General features: G+C 44.1%; 1 protein-coding gene across 2 annotated transcripts; it reads right to left on the reverse strand.

Moving 5' to 3' along the window:
- Positions 1 to 335: 335 nt before the first annotated feature.
- Positions 336 to 18,484, reverse strand: LOC310707282 (cytochrome P450 2J5-like). Of its 2 annotated transcripts, XM_083504288.1 has the most exons (9): positions 18,200 to 18,483; positions 13,998 to 14,160; positions 13,414 to 13,563; positions 11,432 to 11,592; positions 9,348 to 9,521; positions 5,231 to 5,372; positions 2,727 to 2,914; positions 2,027 to 2,168; positions 336 to 1,075 (listed from the first exon to the last, which is right to left on the reverse strand). In XM_083504288.1, the coding sequence occupies exons 1-9, from the start codon at positions 18,368 to 18,370 to the stop codon at positions 888 to 890; spliced, it is 1,479 nt and encodes a 492-aa protein (XP_083360414.1). In that variant the 5' UTR covers positions 18,371 to 18,483; the 3' UTR covers positions 336 to 887. The 2 variants fall into 2 exon arrangements, with proteins under 2 accessions (XP_083360414.1, XP_083360415.1); XM_083504289.1 differs by lacking the exon at positions 9,348 to 9,521 and having other exon boundaries at positions 18,200 to 18,484.
- Positions 18,485 to 21,752: the final 3,268 nt, after the last annotated feature.

Consider the following 21,752-nt stretch of genomic DNA (forward strand, 5'->3'; position numbering starts at 1 on the left):
CGGTGGCAACATCTTCAGGCGCAAAGAGAGCCTGGGCGATTTTGAACGTCTCCTCTCTACAGACATTGAAGAATGTCGCCCTCTTCTTGGTGTTGTTGGTGACCTCTTTAGCTTCTAGGAGGAAGTTGAAATGGGTAGCGTACCCTTCCCAGTCTCCTGATGCTGGGTTGAATGGCAAGAAGCTGCTTTCTGTTGCCATTCCTTGGGTCCCGGAGCTGAAGCCTGGATGCACGGTGTGATGCAGCAGTGCGGCAGGCGGTGGTGCTGCGGTGCTGTGTGTGGCAGTCAGCTCAGCAGAATCCCATCCTCGTCGCCAGTGAAATATACTCGGAGTGTGAATTTCAAGTTCTTTATTCAGCTCATAGTAGCAATGAATGAAACTTTTCCCAAAACGTCTAGCTATATATACACAAAACATCTAGCTATATATACACAATTAGCATGATTGGCTAATTCCAGGCTGCTCCTGCAAGCCAATCAGGTCACTGATTCACTTCCACCTGAAACTGGATTGGGTGGCTCCTGCGGACCAATCAGACTGCTGCATTCTGGATCCTATTGTTCTAGGATTCATCTCAGTACATAACAGTGGAGAACATACAATGTACTTCATAAGCTGAGAAAATAAATACTACCATAGAGCAGATTCAACAAATAGGCTCCCTTTTCATCTTTGAATGGCACGGAGTAAAAAATATGTAAGATCAGAGAGAAAATTCAGTCCTGAGTATGTATGCAGAAACTGCAAATGAAGGAGACTTTTGTTGTTCCAGTGATAGTAGAACTGAGAGATCCAAGGGCAAAATATCAGTAAAAGGGGAAAAGAATGATGGATGATTTTATTGCAATAAATAAACAAACCATGGTAATTATTTTGATAGGCTTTCTTATGCACTGCAGCGGGGAATAGCACAGAGTTTGTGAGGGTGGGGATGCAATGTCATCCCCATAACAGGCTTGTTATTGAGTCCATTCACTTCTTCTGGCAGCTGGAAGCAGAATGCCCTCAACAGGGTGGTTAGGAAGATGAATATCTCCATCTTGGCCATCTGCTCTCCCACACAGGCTCGAGCCCCTGCAAAAGAAAGAAGGGGGAAGCAACAAGTTTGCTCAGCTAGTAGTTTTAGCCACAGCAGCAACAACAAAAAGCTGGAAAACAGCTACTCCCAAAGTATCTCCCTTTAATCCTCTGTGTTGACATCCTGAGGGTCCTGGCTTTGCTCCAGGAAATACTGGAAGCTGACCTTGAGTGGCTGCAGTTCCCAAAGGAAGACTATGCTTGAAAGCAGCGTGAGCATTTGGATATGGAGCATACAGGTCATGGTTGTATCACTATATGTAGTACTTTGGGGGAGCAGGTCTAACTACTGCCAGAAGGGCATAAGAGAAGGAATAATCAAAGTGCATTCCATCACACATTGCCTGTGTGTGAATCTCAGAGCAGACACCTGGTGGCCAATAGTGGCAGCTACCAACAGTGATGGAGATAGCAGAAGCTACAACAAAAAGAAAAAATGGAGAGAGAGATGAAAAGAGAGAGGGAAGAAGCTGGAGCAACTGTTTGTTCTGGGATCACCTCCTGCAGTAGCCATACAGACAAAAATATTATGGATGCAATTTGCAGCAGAGTGAACGGTTGTATGCCCAACAACATCTGGATAGTTACTCCTACTATAAGGCAGGAGAATTCTGATTGGAAGAATGGCGTGGAAGAAGACTGCTAAATCCATTGCTCTCTCAGCACTATGACCCCCACTGGAGCTAACTCCAGGAGGCAAGGGATGCTTCAGCACTCACAATAATGTATTTGTGGGCCTGGGCCCCCACATAGTCAATGGGCAAAGTTGAAGTCCTTCTTTGCAGGCACCTACTATCCTCAGTGTGAGAAGGCACCTATGATGACCCCAACCTGATTTTTTACACCACAGGGGATCCATTCATGTCCCTCACTCTGTTTAATCAACATTGACCATCAGTTTGTTGAAACAAGCTGCTAAACATGACCATAAATTATTTCTACGTTTACCTGCTCCAAATGGCAAAAACTCTTCTCTAGACCTAAAATTTCCATCCTTGTCCAAAAAGTGGCATGGGTTGAATTCTTCAGGTTTTTCCCATCGCGTGGGATCGACAAGAACAGAGTTCAGATCTGGAACAACAAATGCCCCCTGAAAAGAAGAAACAGCTGTCTCAGAATGCATCTGGAACAGCAGAAAACAGTTTTGCCATTCACTGCCTCACATCTTAACACATTTCTCACATACAGTGGTACCTTGGGTTACAGATGCTTCAGGTTATGTGTTTTCGGGTTGCGCACCGCGCCGAACCCGGAAATACTGGATCAGGTTACTTCTGGGTTTCGGTGCTCGTGCATGCGCAGAAATGCTAAATCGCGCTTTGTGCATGCGCAGAAGTGCCAAATTGCGACGGGTTGCGAATGTGCCTCCCGTACAGATCACGTTAGCAACCCAAGATTCCACTGTATAGAGACACAGTCAATAAGCACAATATTTGATTCAAAACCTGATTTGGTGCATCAGAAGATAGCATGTATTTCTCATAATAGAATTTATTAACTTTCAGGTTATTAATCTTCAGATTTCTTTTCGGGAGAGGGGAGATCCTTCTCCCTCAGATTTTGTGCTGCATATGTGCATTTAAAGTGCCACTCTCAAGTGCTCTTTGCTCTCAAAATATACAACTGCTGCCTTATCTATATCCTGTACCTTTGGAACATGAAAACCATGCATTTCCAAGTCCTTTCCATTTAGTCTGGGAATCCCAACTAATAAGGGATATTTTGCACGCAAAATTTCATGCACCACCGCGTTGGTGTAAGGCAGTTTCTTTCGATCTTCATAGCAAATGGGAAGGGAGGAATCTAAAACATCTTCCATCTCCTTGTAGATTTTATCTGCAGTGAAAAGTGGGAAATGAAGCTTTATTTTAAAATACCCTGGTTTAAATCTGAGAAACTTCTGACAATCAAGCTGTATAGGGTGGGGTGAAAAGACCCTGGTATATTAAGTGAGGCTCATTGGTATATACTGGCAGCACCCTGAAAATAAGAAGTTAACAATTAAATACCATGAATGCAGTTGCATGTGGAAAAGGTCTATTGCTCTGTGGTAGAACATCTGCTTTGCATGCAGAAGGTCCGTGATTCAATTCCCAGAATCTCCAGGTAGGGCTGGGAATTTTCCTTCCCTGAAATCCTGATGGCAGCCAGTGTAGGCAATACTGAGCTGGATGGACCCTGGCCCTGACTCAGCAGCAGCCAGTTTCTCATGTTTCCACAAATTCAGAGGGGAGTTCCTTACTCTCTGGGAAGACTATTTCACCAGGAGCCAGATCAAATGTTTCTTTCACCCACTCAGTTCTGCCCTTGCTGAAACTCAGTGCCTGGCTTCTCTCCCACACAGAACAGGATTGCAGCCAGTGCATGGAGGCTAGTTAGCACAATTCTATGGCTGCTCATTTCTCCCTGTCTTCCTCCTGGCAGAGTGGTTGCTTGGCCACAATGGTGACCCACAATGTGCCATGCTCAGCCATACCCCAAGGCAAATACCTCTGTGGTGAAATCTGCAAAGCAGGCACAAGATGTTGCAGAGGAGGAAAGCTGGCGATGACGCTCCTGAGTCGGATTGAGGGCCAACCAACCCTCCTACTGCTATCTTTGGATGCAATGTAAAAAACGCCAAGGAGGTGGCAGGAGTAGCAGGGATTAAGCAGCTTGCTGCAGCAAAATGGCATTTGGCCACAACTAGAGCCCACAGATACTAAAGGAGGAGTGAAGGTGCCCCACAGAGTCCTCTGGGGCCTCTCCTCACTTTTTTTTACCTCAGGAATGTAACCAACAGCAGCCTGGTCACTCTGGCCTGCCTTTTCCTCTCAGTGCCTCAGAGAGACAGGGCAGGAAAGTGAAACAGCCTAACAGCAGGACTGAGTGAAAATTAGTAGCACTCTTGGTTAACTGGGGGTTCATATGGGGGGGGGGCGTTACTTCCCAGTGGATGGAGTGTGAGGGGGGGAAACAAGCATCTCCTTGTGGTGGTACTTAAAATGGTTGTTAGGAATTAAGTATAATGAGGAGATTCTAGAGAGCTCTGGCTCCCTATTCTCCTGAGAGAGCAGCTGCCTCTTCCCTTCCCTCCTGAGGAGAAGAGGTAGTGGCTGACAAAAGACCAAGCACTGAGGCGACCACAGAAGGGAAAGGAAGGGCAGCTCTTGTGTTCCTCCTATCCTTAGCAGCTATCCCTTGAGGCAAGGACAAAATGGGGGCTTCCCCTCTTGGCAAAGCTGCCTATCCTCCCATTTCTGAGAGCGAAGCAGATGCTGCCCAGGAGCTGAAGCATATCTAGGAAGCAGACCAACCCTGAAATGAATTCAAGTCATTGACATCCCCTTCCCAAGTTTCTGAAGGGGTTCTTTTTATAGGGGTTTTGTGTATCACCAGCCTGTCAGCAAGACTGGGCAGAATCCCCTTTCCCTGAAGACAGGCCTCTCTTCTGGAGTCTGCTGGGATATAGAGGGGCCTAGAGGTTAAATGCCAAACAAAATAAAAGCATTTTTATGCATTTTTTTCCACATAGAACTAGGAAATGGCACACTCTATGCTTCTCTGTGAGGAAATCCTTGTGTTACTAGAAAATCTGGAATCAAACAACGTTCCCAGTTTTCTGGGAATGATCTCTTGATTACTGTGGAAATAGTCACTGTTTGTTCTGAGGACTGGAGAGCAAATGTTAGTCAAAACTAGATGAAACAAGTCAGCAGATCTTGGTGACTGAGCAGAAGTAAACAACACCGAAGTTTGCAGTATTATGCCTAGCAGCATTTTACCTTTATAAGAAATAGTAAAACATTTTGTTTGGAATCAGAAGTCCAGCAATCTTAAAACAAAACAATACAGTCACCACAAAGACAAGAAAACACATTCACAACAGAGAAACTGGTTTTGGGTGAGTTGCCTATTTCCATCATACTAACTACTAACTACTTTTATTAAAAAGCTTCAGAAAAAGGCAACACACAATGATTATGGGGCTGGAGTAACACCCCATGAGGAAGGGTTGTACCATTTGGGTGCAACTGTGAACAAACATCTGTCACCCACCCATTATGAAACCTTGGAAGAATTACAATCAGCTACTAAAAAGCAAATAAATCTAAGCTCTTCTCTATAGGGATCCAGGGAGGTGCTTGCTTCCATTGCAAAGTTCTCCCTCACCTTGAACATCTGGATAAGACACCATGAGGAGCAGTGCCCATTGCAGAGTAGCAGCAGTCGTCTCTGTCCCTGCGACAAAGAGGTCAAGAACACACTCTGCCAGGTTGTCTTCATCATAGGTAGAGTTGGGGTCATCCTTGCTCTGTTGATGATAATGGAAAAGGTGAAATGTTGGAATTAATTGCAGGCCACATAAAATCTATCTGACTTTGGGGGGGGGGAGGGGTTCCTAGCGCAACACCTAATACTTTGTTTTACAGGTAACTTTGTAGGAAGATACTTTCACACAGTCATGGACTGGAATAGTCATCTAAAATGCCTATTGCTCGCCACCCCAATCTCCAAGTGGTTCAAGATTCCAAGAGTTCCAGGCACTTACCCAGGGTTCATGTTTCCTTTGGAATGAGGCATAACAGAGACTGTGGTGTTTTTATGATACATATTTTACTTACACATATATACAGCCTGAGCCTACAGTGGAGGAATTCACAGCACCAGCACCCCAATATGGCCTTGCCCAGCGGTCGTAAAAGACAATTGAACTTTGGAACATGGAATATACAGACTTTGTTGGATAGTACAGGTAAGGAGCCTCCCAAACGCAGAAGTGCCATCATTGCAAGAGAGATGTGATGTTTTAACATCGATATTGCAGCGCTTCAAGAAACTCAAAGAGCAGGTGAGGGACAACTGAAGGAAGAAAAAGGAGGCTACACATTCTTTTGGAAATGTCTACCTGAACAAGAACGTTGAATACATGGAGTAGGCTTTGCTATCAAGAAGGATTTTGTGAAGCTCTTATCTTAATACCTAGTGGTATTAATGAGTGACTTTCAACCCTTCAAATAAAACTTGCCCAAAACCAACAGGCTACTATTCTAAGTGCTTATGCACCAACACTGGATGCCGATGAAGACATTATCAGAGATGCCTAAGGAGGGTGATTTTAATGCTAGAGTTGGGCAAGATTTTGATCTGTGGCCTGGGACTAATGGGAAAGAAGGAATTGGTAACAGCAACCAGAATGGAATCTTACTTTTAATGATATGTGCAGTACACAACCTTGTTATTACCAACACACCCTTTCGACAGAAAAATAACTTTAAAACTTCATGGAGGCATCCTTGGTCAAACCACTGGCACCTCTTAGACTATGTAATTCTCCGAGCTGAAGATCACCATAATGTGCTCCTTACCAGAGGTATGACAAGTGCCGACAACTGCTGAACAGAGCACTGATTAATACTTTCCATGATGGCTATCAAGCTTATACCTCAACGCAGGCTTCAAGGAAGGAAATGAAGGCACAAAATGAACACTCAAGCCCTTCAAGAGCCTATCAGGTGGGACTGCTTCCAAATGATTCTTAAGGACCATCTGCTTTTGGAATTCCCTGATAACATTGAGGACCACTGGACCAAGCTATAAACATCCATTATTGCAGCCTGTAAACAAACTATTAGATACCAAACAAAGAAGCACCAGGACTGGTTTGATGAAAATGACAGTAAAATTGAACGCATTATTAACAAAAAGAAAAGGAAGGCCTTTCAGATATGGCAAAGAGATAAAAACTGTGCTACTAAGAAAAAAAACCAATGTCAACACTAAGGCTGAGGTTCAAAGAAGAACCAGAGAACTAAAAAACACCTGGTGGATTAAAAAAGCTCAAGAGATCCAGCACTTAGCTGACACTCGTGATGCACAGTGTTTCTTTAAAGCCACGAAGACCATCTATGGGCCAAAAGCATCTACTAAGCCAAAAGCAGAAAGCCCAGCCAGCAGCCAAATGAAGCCTCAAGCGGTGGTTCTCACAGCGCAGCCACCCGGCAAAGGGGATGCAGCAAGGAAAACCAGTGTTACCCTCTCCGCTGGGAAGCGCTGAGCAAAGGCGAGTCCCCAGGCAATGCGGCCGATTTGATCAGCACAAGGCATGCAAGCTCCACCCCCCCAGTCGTTCTTAGACTCCTTATTGGGTGAGCAACATAGCCAAGCAACCCAGTTGGAGCCTCCCTCCTCCCTGGCTGGCAAGGAGGGAGGGAGAGGACCTGCTTCCTTTGAAACCCAGGAAATTTAAGGGACATCATGAATAAGGGACAGCAGCGGGACACGGCACTGGGATAAGGGAGTTTCCCGCCAAATAAGGGACGGTTGATAGCTATGATCTGTTATGCAAGCTGAGAATTGTAGCTCTTTGGGGGTAAACTACAAGTCTCAGGATTCTTTAAATGTGTGGTGTGTATTCAATCACAATTTATGTTAGTAGCTGACTTTAATATCAGAGGCCCAGAAATTTCTCTTAGTAACCCTGCAGATATCATTGCTCAATGCTAGCCGTGAATTCAGTGATTCCTTGGCTGAGCAATATTAGCAAACAAGGTAGATACTTAAACTACCAGCTGTGCCTGCTTTATGTTGCACCACAAAAAGGACATGGATGAGGCCAAGAATGTGTCTGAATGGTGCAGCAAGACTGTTTATATTGTTGGACCTAGCAGGGGTGGTTTCTCTTTTAGGCAAGAAAGGACTTGCCATATTTGAGCATTATTTAGCTATTAATCCATTCATCCCCCACATCCATATAAGACCAGAGCAGTTCACACCTGCACATATTTGGATATATATAGGAACAATATGGCTTTTTCATTCATCTCAGTGAGGGTATGTTTCCAGATAGCTACATGCACACCCTTTAAAAAAAGCCCACACAAGATGTGTGCAAAAGCACAGTCAGGAAATTGCAAATTTGCTCATTTTTCTGTCTTTGTGCAAATCTGAGGAATCAAAAGAGACATACATTCCTCTGTTCAGAAGTCCATTGGAAATATTTATGATCACAGCCAGAAAAGAAGTTACAGTAAAGCATTCAGGAAGTAGTGGGCATGGATATGGGAGTAGTAAGAAGTGATTATTGATCCACCCAGCCAAACCAACCAAAATAAATAATCTGTAACCCCAGATGTTTGGAGCCCAATTTTCCCCAATTTATAATAGAATCTACTGTTGTAGAGCAGTACTATTCCTTCCTTTAATCTGGACACTATACTTCTGTTGTTGCAGCCTAGAATAACATTAGGGTTTTTTTCTGCTGTATAACACTATTGACACTATTGACTTAAGTTTGTGGTTTACTAAGACCCTCAGATCCTTTTCACATGTGTCTCTCATCTTATTTTTGTTCATCTGGTTAGTCCTGCCTAGGTGCAGAACCTTACATTTGTCCCTATTGAAATTCATGTTCTCTGTTAAAGTCATTTGAATCCTAATTCTGTCTTCTGCAGCATTAGCTAAATTTGAATAATAATAATAATAATAATAATAATAATAATAATAATAATAATTTATTTATACCCCGCCCTTCCTGGTTCAGAAAACCAGACTCAGGGCAGCTAACAACAAATTTAAAACACTTAATTGACGCAACAAAAAAACAGCATAAATACAGTATAAAACGTGAATAACAATAAATTCAGAATTCAAAAATCAATTTAGGGGGGAAATCCAGCCAATAAACATTAGATGATCACCAGGGCTAGCTGGCTAAATTAGTCCTATTTGGGACAGCGAGGAGACCAGGGGAGAATTAGCTGTGGGATCCCAGAGTGGGTAATCTGCATAAAAAGCGGAGGGGGGAGGAAGGAAGGGGAATAAAAGATCAGGCTAAGTTCAAATTGAAAGCCAAGTGGAATAGCTCTGTTTTACAAGCCCTGCGGAAGGAAGTTAAATCCTGCAGGGCCCTGGTCTCATGGGACAGAGCATTCCACCAGGTCAGAGCCATCACTGAGAAGGCCCTGGCTCTGGTGGAGGACAATCTGACTTCCTTAGGGCCCGGGACCTCTAAACTATGATTATTAATGGACCTTAAGGTCCTCTGCGGGCATACCAGGAGAGGCGGTCCCGTAAATATGAAGACCCTAAGCTATTTAGCTAAATTAGCTAAATCATCAAATTATCTCTGTATCAGGTACACCCAAATTTACAGGGGGAAAGAATCAAGACAGGTGTTGTTTGAGGGTAACTTCATCTGGACTACACAAAGTAAGTGGGAACTCAGACACAAACACACATTGTAGTGTGGACAGGCCCCAAGTGCCTGGAGTTGACAGTGGATGCTTACTTTCTCCATCTGAAGTAGATAGAAATCAATGAAATCCTGTGGCTCATCCTTTCGTTGCTCTTTGTGCCTTTTTAACTCCTCCTTTGCAAATGAAAGTACCAAGTCTGCGGAGGCAAATAACTTCCTATGAGGCCCTGGGAAATGTTTCATGAGCCATGGGAAGACTTCATACAGCTGCGGAGGAGGAGAAAGCAAAAACCACAAGTCACTACCACAAAATGGTTTGGTAACAAGGTCTGTCAACAAACTCATTTGGACTGGCACTTCAGCATCATGGCCTGGATTATTATTGAGGCTGTGGCTAAATGTCTGTGGGCGCTCTTTGACCCAGAGTTACTCCCGGGTGGCAGGTGGCTGAGTGCTTTTACATCACTTCAGCTGGCAGTGAATTGGGCATACTAAATAGGACCGCATTAGAAGACAGGTTGGGATGTTTAACCAGTAGAAAAATGCAGCTGCAGCAGTCAGTTCATATAACATTCATTTTACACCATTCTTACTGTTACGTATTTTTAAGCCCTTCATGACCCAGGACCAGGGTCCCTAAAGCTGTATTCTCCTTTCAGAACCACAACTTCAGTCTCTGAGATGCTCTGGGTCCCATCACCATTAGAAATATAGGAGCTGGCAGAAATCTTGGAGAATTTTCCATAGTGGCAGCAAAAACATGAAATACCCTTTCTAGGTAGTTCCTCCAAACTTTTCTGTTTAAGTGAATAAACATCGTTCTGAAGATGATCTGTTGATGGATAGATGCTGCTGTGTTCTGAACTTAACTAACCTGTCTCTTCTGATTCTGCTACATATTATTTTAATAAGTTTTTAATAGGTGTTGCAGTTATGATTATATTGTTTCTAAAGCTTTGTGGGGGGTTTTTTGTTCATTCCTGGTTTCTCTTTAGCCTCTTTGAATACTTCAGAGAAAAGTGAGGTAGATATGTATTAAATTTATGTGAACTGTCAAAGCTTAAGGACACAGTGCTAAGGTGAATTATTCTCACATTTTGGCTCATTTTTGTTGCAAAGAGTTTAGTGCAACATTCATTCATTCATTCAGCAGTTGGTCTGTGAGCACTTAGTAAAGGATGCTGTGATTACTAAGACCCAGCATGGGTTTCTCAAAAGTAAGCCATGCCAGATGAATCTCATTTCTCTTTTTGATGGAATTACAAGCTTGGTGAATCAGGGGAATGTGGTTATAGTGTATCTTGATTTCAGTAAGGCTTTTGACAAAGTCACCCGTGATATTCTTGCGACAAAACTCATAAAACATGGGTTGAATGAGGTAACAGGTGGATTTGTAGCTGTCAAATAGAAAATGGAGCTAGCTTTTTTTCTCCTATAATAATCGTCGTCATCATCACCAGGGCTTCTTTTTCAGCTGAAACTCACCGGAACTCAGTTCCGTCACCTCTCAGCTTGGCACCATTGCCATTGTAAGAGAACAAGGGAGTCTTTAATGGTGAGTTGTGGCACCTTTTTTCTAGAAAAATTGTGCTAATTATTATCATTATCATTAGCAATCATTATTATTATACCCTGCTGCAAAGGGTGGGACTTGAATCAATGGCTTCAATTTTCAAGAAAGGAGATTCTGACTGAACATCAGGAAGAACTTTCTGACAGTAAGAGCTGTTTGACAGTGGAATGGATGCCCTCAGGAGGTTGTGGACTTTCCTTCCTTGATATCAGCTTGGCTGCAGAAGTTGCTGGAAGGAGGCATACAAGACGGGCCATCCAACACGGATTTAAATTCACATCTCCCTCCAATGAATCGAGTACTCTGAGGGCTCATGCACACTTCTGCTTGTGTCCTGCTTTCTAGACACGGATCCAAATGATTTTTCATTTTCCTGCCACTTTCCCCAGGAAAACCCACTGTTTATCACTGAATTGGAACATCAACTCTCAAAAAAAGCAACTGACATTTGTTCCAATTCAGTGGTGAACAGCAGGTTTTCCAGGGGGAGAAACCTGCAAGACAAATGGAAGTGTAGATGAGCCTTAAGATTTAGGAGTACTGCCATGATGTTCTGTGAATGCTTATTTGAGTTAGGGCCTCTGGGAATCAAAAGTCTACTCACCAGGTGAAGTATGGTACTTGTATCTTTCAAGAGGCAATCAATGGCATCGATCAATTTTTGGAATTTTTCATCTTCAAGAGAAAATCGGTATCCAAAAGCCAAAACACATATCAAGCTGGACACTGCATTAGTGATGGAGAGGGAAAAATCATGTGGCTGCCCTGCAAATGAAATCATTTACATTTACAGTGGTACCTCGGGTTACATACGCTTCAGGTTACAGACTCCGCTAAACCAGAAATAGTGCTTCAGGTTAAGAACTTTGCTTCAATTTGAGAACAGAAATCGTGTTCCGGCGGCGCAGCGGCAGCAGGAGGCCCCATTAGCTAAAGTGGTGCTTCAGGTTAAGAACAGTTTTAGGTTAAGAACAGACCTCCAGAATAAATTAAGTACTTAACCTGAGGTACCACTGTATATCTTGGAAAGCTGCTAGGATCAATTGCTATTTTAAAAATATTTGAATAAAAGTGAAAATGTATGAAATTCCATTCCAAAATGTGCAGAGATTGTGCATAAAGATCTCTGCAAACTGGGATATGTATTAGCATCATTACTTACCATATTTACGCGAATGTAATGTGCACCTTTTTCGGCCAAATTGCATTGTGAAAATTAATAATAATAATAATAATAATAATAATAATAATAATAATAATAATAATTTATTTATACCCCGCCTTCCCCAGCCAAGCCCGGGCTCAGAGCGGCTTATAAGCAATAATAAAAACAAGATGAATGATTACAACTTAAAAACAAAAATAAAACACAACATTAAAATAATGGAACATTAAAATATTAAAATGTAGCCTCATTGCAGGAGGAGAAGGAAAAGAAAAAAGAAAGAGAGGGAGGGAGGGAGGGAATCAAATTGGCTCCAAGCCAAAGGCCAGGCGGAACAACTCTGTCTTACAGGCCCTGCGGAAAGAAATCAGATCCTGCAGGGCCCTGGTCTCATGAGGCAGAGCGTTCCACCAGGCCGGAGCCAGAGTTGAAAAGGCCCTGGCTCTGGTTGAAGCCAATCCTTAGGGCCCGGGACCACTAGGGTGTTGTTATTTATGGACCTTGAGGCTCTCCGTGGGGCATACCAGGAGAGGCGGTCCCGTAGGTACGAGGGTCCTAGGCCGTGAAGGGCTTTAAAGGTCAAAAGCAGCACCTTAAATCTGACCCTGTACTCCACCGGGAGCCAGTGCAGCTTGAAAAACACTGGGTGAATATGCTCCCATGGCAAAGACCCCGTGAGGAGCCTCGCTGCAGCATTCTGTACCCGCTGGAGTTTCTGGGACAGCTTCAAGGGCAGCCCCGCGTAGAGCGAATTACAGTAGTCAAGCCTGGAGATGACCATCGCATGGATCACTGTGGCCAGGTCGGGGCGGGAAAGGTAAGGGACCAACTGCTTGATGCGGCGAAGGTGGAAAAATGTCACCTTGGCTGTTGCTGTAACTTGCGCCTCCATGGAAAGGGAGGCGTCAAGGATTACACCCAAACTCTTAACGGAAGGCAATGGCACTAATTGGGCCCCCGCAAGAGAAGGGAGTTGGTCCCTCATCCCCATGCCATCCCGACCTAGCCATAGGACCTCTGTCTTCGAAGGATTTAGTTTCAATCGGCTCCCACGAAACCATCCTGCCACAGCTTCCAAGCATCTGGTCAGTGTGTAAGGGGCCGAGTCGGTGTGGCCATCCATCAGCAGATAGAGCTGAGTGTCATCAGCATATTAATGACAGCCCAGCCCAAAGCTCCGGATAATCTGGGCAAGGGGGCGCATAAAGATGTTAAAAAGCATCGGGGAGAGAATTGCGCCCTGCGGCACTCCACACACCAAGGAGTGGCGCAACGACATTTCCCTCCCTAGTACCACCCTCTGTCCCCGACCACATTAGATTTGCCAGCAAATACTTTGTTGGTTTCAAGGTTTTGAAAACTGAGGTGTTCATTAGATTGGAGGGTGATTTGATTCATGTAAATACGGTAATATCACATACCTTTTGCATGTGCAAAGACCTCCACAAGATGATGGGCTTCCTCTTGTATTTGGAACTCCATGCCTTTCTTCCCCAGACCCAGCTTCCGCATAGTAATGACACTGAACCGTCTCTGCTGCTTCCAGGTGTGACCATTTGAAAAGACCAAACCTAAAACAGGAAGGAATCAATGAGAAAACATTACTCACAAAAATGCCATATTTTTAAAATTGTCAGTCAACCAAGATGAGACCAAATTTAGTGCAGATAATAGCTGTGCGTTTCAGAGATGCCATTCTTTCACAACCTAAGAACTGCAAGACTGGAACAGAATCTGTCTAGTAAAGTGATATTCACCAGCACTGTACTCTTCAGAAAATGCCTAAGAGGCCATCACTCAATCTTGTCTTCAAGCACTGGAACTTATTTCAATATAGCACACAGGATCCTTCCAGATATCCTTTTAATGGTGCATTCATGATTATTTGTGTTCATAATGTTATTGAAGTGGTCACATGGATATGATGGGCATATTCAGATTTCGACTTTATACTCTTCTCTGGAGATAGGGCCAGCAAAACCCATCAGCCTTCTCAACAACTTACCCTTTTTTTTTAGTGCAGCTTCCAGGAAAGGGGTCACTGGTCGTTTAGACAAGACTTCTGGTGGGTTTGTAAGGCCTTCTTTCACCATTTGGAATCCAGACAGTACTACCATAGGTCGATGTCCGATCCATATAGTGTAAATGTTTCCATATTGCTTAGCCAGCTGCCATTAGCATCAAAGTAGAAAAGAGAACTGTCAGGTTAAAACATAGCAGATTATTACAAGCTTTTGTGACTACAGCCCATTGCCACCGTGACAGGCATTCTGGGAGCTAGTTAGTGGCAAAGCCTTCTTCCTCACTACCAGAGAATATAATTCTTATTCTTTTAAAAAATGTTTTTATTAACAATTTCAACATAACAAATTATCAAAACATATCTTATTATTTCCCCCTTTTCCCCCACCCCCTTCAAACCCCCTCTCCCCCCTCCCAGCAACTTCCCTCAGCTCCTCTCTCTGATCGCTCACCACATATTATTCTGAAGAAGTGTGCATGCCTTTATCTTTTCTTGTTGCATAGTTCTTCTGTCTTTTTGGAGACATGCATTTAAGTGGGCTAGGTCAGACAAGGAGAATTAGAAGCTGGGCATGTGGCAACTGAGAACACCCACTGATAACATCACCAAACATGCCCTTCTTGCGGGCACTCCCATCTCTTGCGGGGCGCAATTAGTGCCAGCACCATCCGTTAAGAGTTTGGGTGTAATCTTTGACACCTCCCTTTCCATGGAGGCGCAGATTGCAGCTATAACAAAGGCAGCATTTTTCCATCTCCGCCAAGCTAAGCAGTTGGCTCCTTACCTCTCTCGCCCTGACCTAGCCACTGTGATCCACGCGACGGTCACCTCCAGACTGGATTATTGTAACTCGCTCTATGTGGGGCTGCCCTTGAGACTGACCCAGAAACTCCAGTGGGTGCAGAATGCTGCAGCGAGACTCCTTACGAGGTCTTCGCTGTGAGATCACATTCACCCGGTGCTATACCAGCTGCACTGGTTCCCGGTGGAGTACACGATCAGGTTTAAGGTGCTGGTTTTAACCTTTAAAGCCCTATACGGCCTAGGACCCTCGTACCTATGGGACCGCCTCTCCTGGTATGCCCCACAGAGAAACTTACAGTCTTCAAATAAAAACATCTTGAAGGTCCCAGGCCACAGAGAAGTTAGGCTGGCCTCAACTAGAGCCAGGGCTTTTTCGGCTGTGGCTCCGCTCTGGTGGAACACTCTGTCACAAGAGACCAGGGCCGTGCGGGACTTGACATCTTTCCGCAGGGCCTGCAAGACAGAGCTATTCCACCAGGCCTTTGGCCAGGGCACAGCCTGACTCCCTCCCTCGGCAATCTTTGCGGAGCTCCGGCCCAATGGTTGCCAGTGGCTTGAATTAATTAATTTTATAATGAATGATTTTAGAATGTTGTTTATGCTGTACTTTTGTGCTGTTTTATTGTTGTTAGCCACCCTGAGCCCGGCTTCGGCTGGGGAGGTCAGGATATAAATAAATTATTATTATTATTATTATTATTATTATTATTATTATTATTATTATTATTACCTCTCAGCTCATGTGTAAGTTCCTTATGCAGCCACATTTTCGCCTGGCACTTAAGTACCTCAGGTTACATACGCTTCAGGTTACAGACTCCGCTAACCCAGAAATATTACCTCGGGTTAAGAACTTTGCTTCAGGATGAGAACAGAATGTTAGAGGGGTTTTTTTTCCTCTGGCGGCAGATGACAGAGACTATGACACAATGAGACCGGTGTAAAACCAAATCAAATAAAGGTTTTATTACAAAACAACAAACAGCGAAGCTTGTGGGTGTTTTCCCTGCAGGCAGAGTTCAAACTGCAGCTTTTCTCCTTTTGTAGTCATAGGTCACAATCAGCACTTTGAATTGGGCCCATAAATTAATTGGCAGCCTGTGCAATCGGGCCAGGATTGGTGTTATCTGCTCAAACTGCCTTGCACCAGTGAGCAACCTGGCCAGCTGAAGTTTCCAAACCATCTTCAGAGGCAGCCCAACATTAATGCATTGCAGTTATCTAACCTAGAGGTTACCAGACCTGAAAGGAGTACAGCTGAGCCACCAGCCAAAGCTGACGAAAGACACTCCATGCCATCAAGGCCACCAGAGCCTCACAGGACAGCAATGGACCCAGAAGTACCTGCAAACTGCATGTCCACTCCTTCAGAGGGAATGTAATTCTATCAAGAACAGGCAACCTCCCATCCATCTGATCTAGGGAACCACCCACTTACAGAGCCTCAGTCTTATCTGGATTGAGCTCTCATCCATTACCAAGGCAAGACACCAGTCCAGCACATCCACTGCCACAGCTTCAGATGTAAAGGAGCTGTGCATCATCAGCATATTGCTGACAATGTATTCCAAAACTCCAGATGAACCCACTCAGTGGTGTCATGTAGATATTAAATAAAGCAGGGGATAAAATAAAACCCTAAGGAACCCCCACATTAAAGTCTCCATGGGCTCAAACAGCACTCTCCAACCATAACCCTCTGGAAGTGACCATTGAAGTAGGACTGGACTATCATAAATCAGTGCAACCCATCCCTAATTCGGACAGCCGCTCCCAAAGGATACCATGGTCAATGGTATTAATAGGTGCTGAGAGGTTAAGCAGAATTAATATGGACACATTACCCCTGTCTCTCTCCTGACATAGGTTATCATACTGGATAACTAAAGCTGTTTCTGTGCCAAAACTGGATCTGAAACAACACTGATTGAAATGATCTAGAAAATTGGTGTGTGTGTGTTTTTTCAGGTGAGCCTAGATCTGATCCACAACCATCTGCTCAAGAATCTCGCCCAATTATTAAAAAAGAAGAAGAAGAGCCTTGCCCAAGAAAGGGAGATTAGCAGCTGTCTGGTAATAAGATTTTCTGAATCCAGGGAGGGTTTGTTATAGCCAGTGGCAGAGCTTCATGCTCCTGCACCGGGGAGCGGAGAGCAGGCGGGGGTGGGGCTGGTGCGCGTCCTGGGGACATGGTGCCCAGTGCAGGCGGGGGGGGGCAGCCAGGATGGCACCCCACTGGGATCGCGCTGCTGGGGGCAGTGCGCTCCCCCCACACTCCTCTTCCTCCGCCAGTGCTTATAGCCCTTATAATTCTTTATATATTACTTAATATGGATCATTTTGTTTTATGGGAGACATTTTGCCCCAAATACATATATAGAATATCACATTGTATAGACAAATATAAAGGCATTCCATATGTAAAAAAAGAACAAAACTCATTCAAAATATATATATATAGGAAATTGCAGCCAAGATAAAGTATACATAAAGTTTTTCTTTTCTTTTCTTTTCTTTTCTTTTCTTTTCTTTTCTTTTCTTTTCTTTTCTTTTCTTTTCTTATGTATCCCTGAATAATGTATATGTGTTTGTCCCACAAGATTATTGGAGACATTAAATACAGGGCTAATCATACAGCCAATCAATTTGGTATTATATGTAAAAATGATTACTGGTGATGTAAACAAGCCAGATAAGATTTGTTATGATGATAAAATTGAAACAATTAATTGAACTTATTATGTGTACATTTAAAGTTGCTATAGTAGGCAGAGTAGGGACAAACGTGGCACTGTAGTCTAAAACACCGAGACTCTTGCTGATCGAAGGTCAGCAGTTCGAATCCACATGATGGTGTGATCTCCCATTATTTGCCCCAGCTCCTGCCAACCTTGCAGTTTGAAAACATACCAGCACAAGTAGATATATAGGTACCACTGTGGCTGGAAGGTAAACGGCATTTCTGTGTGTTCTGGCTTCCATCATGGTGCCCCATTGTGCCAGAAGCGGTTTAGTCATGCTGGCCACATGACCAAGAAAACTGTCTGTGAACAAATGCTGGCTCCCTCAGCCTGAAAACGGAGATGAGTGCCACACCCCATAGTTGAATTCAACTGGACTTAACTGTCCAGGGGTCCTTTACCTTTTACCTTTACTTTTAGCATGCAGAATATCTGTAGAACAAACTGCAGTTTTGATGAACAGAGGAACAAATATTTAACTAACAATTTCCATTAAGCCAATTGTCAAATTGCACTGAATGTCACCCTTCCATTTTCCAGGAGGTTTTACCAACACAACACTTTACTCCTCAATCGCTCTAAAAATAAAATAATCTGCAGTTCTATTAAACCAGCTTCTTACTCAACTAGTGGACGTACCTTCAGGAAAACGTCTTGTGAAAGTATTCTCCCAATCTGCAACAGGCCCCCAATGACAGGAAGTGGGAAAGGTCCAGGAGGGTAGTGTCTGTGTAACCAAAGTTGTCTCAGGAAGTGCAGAACCAGAAAAGATACCAGCACAAAAACCAAAATTTCCAAGATCCCAGCCATTCTCCTGTTGTTATCTTTCCTCTGTGTATTTTTTTTGCTAGTACAGCAGCATGCACTGGAACGTAGTTTTCCCAATAGAATGTTGCTTCCCTTCTCTGTTCATTCACCAACAGCCTTTTATATAGTCTACACTGAAGATGGGTGTGGCAAGATTTATTGCATGATACAAAATTTAATTAGTTCTCGGGAATTATCTCGCTTTGTACGGGTTGCAATAATACTTGCGTTCCTTAAGAATGTTAAATATACTGTTTCAATCCAGCAGCTGAAAGAACTAGATTTGTCCCCGCCTCGTCCCCAAGGGAATAAGTAATCTACTCTCAAGTTACTTGAGGGTTGAGGTGAACTTGCCCAGCCCTGGACAAGATGGGGAAAGCATGCTAGAGAGCAAAAACCCCAGCATCCATGGAAACACAAGCAGTGTCTGCCTTTTACAGGTTGTGGTTGTTACAGGGATAGTGACATCCCTTATCGCAACTCGGGCATGGGGGGAGCCAATGCAGTGATCTTGAGGGGGACACCCCCAGTAACACTGGGAGAGCCAGTGTGGTGTAGTGGTTAAGAGCGGTAGTCTCGTAATCTGGGGAACCGGGTTCGCGTCTCCGCTCCTCCACATGCAGCTGCTGGGTGACCTTGGGCCAGTCACACTTCTCTGAAGTCTCTCAGCCCCACTCACCTCACAGAGTGTTTGTTGTGGGGGAGGAAGGGAAAGGAGAATGTTAGCCGCTTTGAGACTCCTGAAGGGGAGTGAAAGGCGGGATATCAAATCCAAACTCTTCTTCTTCTTCTTCTTCTTCTTCTAACACTTTGGCCCTCCCTGCACACAAACAACAATGCTATAGCACCTTCCACTCAGCAAGTTCCCCAGCCACTGTTACAAAACCTGCTTGTGCGTTTCACATACTGAAGGGAGTAGGCAGGGAGTGTATTGACAGTTGGAAAGCAATGCCCGGAGAGAAGGAGGAGGGATGCATCTGGAGCAAACAAGATATGCAGGCTTGGCTGATAAGCGAAAGGAGTGCACTGGCAAAATGCTTTAGCAACACCCAAAGAGGCAATAAGGCAAATCGAGGAATATGATATGATGAGTTACTGGTGGTGGGGTGGTCGGGAGGTGCTGCAGGGGTATAAATATTGCTTGCTTACGTGTATTAGGGGCCGCCAGCCTTTGGAAACAATTCCGCTGGTTGCCTCTGCACAGATCACAATAAACTCTTTTCTCCGAAGGAACTGAATCCCTGGTGCTTCTTGTCTCCTCTACGTCCTGGGTAAGCGGGCAAATGGATCCCAAGTAATTAAGGCTTCAATACCTAACATGTATTTATCACAGAAGTTAATTTGGCAGATTGCCCCAGGGATTTTTGCTGGGGGGAAACTGCATGCTACATATAGGATTGGATGCCTGTCCCAACCTCATTACTGAGGCCGCTTGTCTCTTCTGTTCTGCAGCTTTGTTTTGCACCCCAGTTTTCACCTTCATGTCCCCTGCCCATGCCTTGACCTTTTGTGCACCACCAACCCTGAACCACCTTTTGTGCACCACCAACCCACAGTGGAGCTGCTCCACTGGAATGGATAGCCCTGCAGACTGTCCCACCAGCATATTCTGTGAAACGCCCTGAGATCTTATGATGAAGGGCAGTATAGAAATCTAATTAATAATAAGAATTAGAATAATATTGAAGCAGCACCTGTGTTTCATGGCAATGGCTTTCAACCAACACGTCATATTTTATAGCCCTTTAGCCAGTGTACGTATCGCTACGTATCGCGCATGCTGTATGTATGGTGGTGGGATCCTCTGCTTGCAGCTTCAGTGGCATCATCATCGGAGGGATCATTCGCTCGTGACTGCAGCGGAGGCAGGGGTTTAAGGTACACCGTACAGCACTTGAGCAGTGCTGCGCATGTGCCACTGGGTGGTTTGGCTGTGGCGCCGCTCAAGAGCTGTATGGACGGTAGAGGAGGATACAGGCATGAGTGGAGGATCTTCTGCATGTAGCTGTGGCAGCGCAATGGTGGCGGCTTGTGCCACCGCGACTAGAAGCGATGGGGCAAGCCGCCCGCGGGGTGCCTTCTTGTCACCCCTCCTCAGAGATGGCACCGGGGCAGACCACCCCCTTGCCCCCTTCCTCCACCACTGAGTAGTGTAAGATGTTTCAGTTTGGAACAGAGATTAAACCTTACACTAATAATTACACCAAGAATATCCTTTAACACACATTAGGGACCATTTTGAACCATTCAATCATATTTACCATCAAATTTATGAAAACATTTGTTTTTTCATTATTTTCAATGCAGGCACATGTGGGTTTTGTAATCTACTTTACTAGTTAACAATAATCTCTGGGAAGTGCTGTTGAGGGGGCACTGAATGCAAATATTATCAACAACCCACAAAATCCTGATGGTGGCCCTAAAATCCTTGCAGGGAATGTAATGACTCTTTGAATTAACCATGTTCACATACAAGACAAATACTTAGTTTCTCCATCTGAAGTAGATAGAAATCAGTGAAATCCTGTGGTTCACGTAGCAGATGATGTTCTTTATGCTTCTTTATCTCCTCCTTTGCAAATAAAAGCACAGACTCCCTAGAGGACAAGTGCCTTCTTGTGTGGCTCTGGAAGATGCTTCATGACCCAAGGGAACATTTCACGGAGCTTTGAAGAATATAAAAACAAAAACCAGTAATTACCATGAAGAAACCCAGTAACATGTTCCATGACCCAACTTCTTTTGGACACCTGTTTGGTATCATGATTGAGATCAGCCTAACCTGCTGGCATCCCGGTATCTTGGAGCTCAGTGAGTGAAGCATCTGTTTCTGATTCCCATATCCACTAGTTTATTTTAGTAGAAGCTGTAAATGAAAATTTGACAGCTGAACAAACCACTCTTTCCCATATTACCGGTTCTATAGTATTTGTGGGAACATGGCTCTCCCCAAACATGCAAATTATATTTATTAATAACATATAAAAGCAATTATCTCTACAGGATTCCCATTGCCTTTGGGCAGTACCATCAGCAACCCAGCATATCTTCATGGATGTCTGGTGAACATACGGAGAACCTAATCCATTTACTCTGGATTAATTCGGGATTATGATAATACGGAAGATATCACAGCTTCTCTCCCCTCCAGCAATCTTCCACATCAAAGGGAAGAGAGTAAAGCTTGTAATTTTATGGGCTTGGAAGAGAACATCTTTGCTTGAGACTCTGTGCTGTCATATGATGCCCTAAATCTTCCTGACAGTGTGTATGTGGAAGGTGTTGAGGTGCTGCTTCTGGTCGGTGTTCTGTTCTGTCGGTGCTCTGTTATATCCCTAAGAAGACTATCATCCTCCTCCATCTGATATAAACAGAAATTTTA

Source organism: Podarcis liolepis (genome assembly GCF_965112155.1).
Source record: "Podarcis liolepis genome assembly, chromosome: 5".
Lineage (NCBI taxonomy): Eukaryota > Metazoa > Chordata > Lepidosauria > Squamata > Lacertidae > Podarcis > Podarcis liolepis.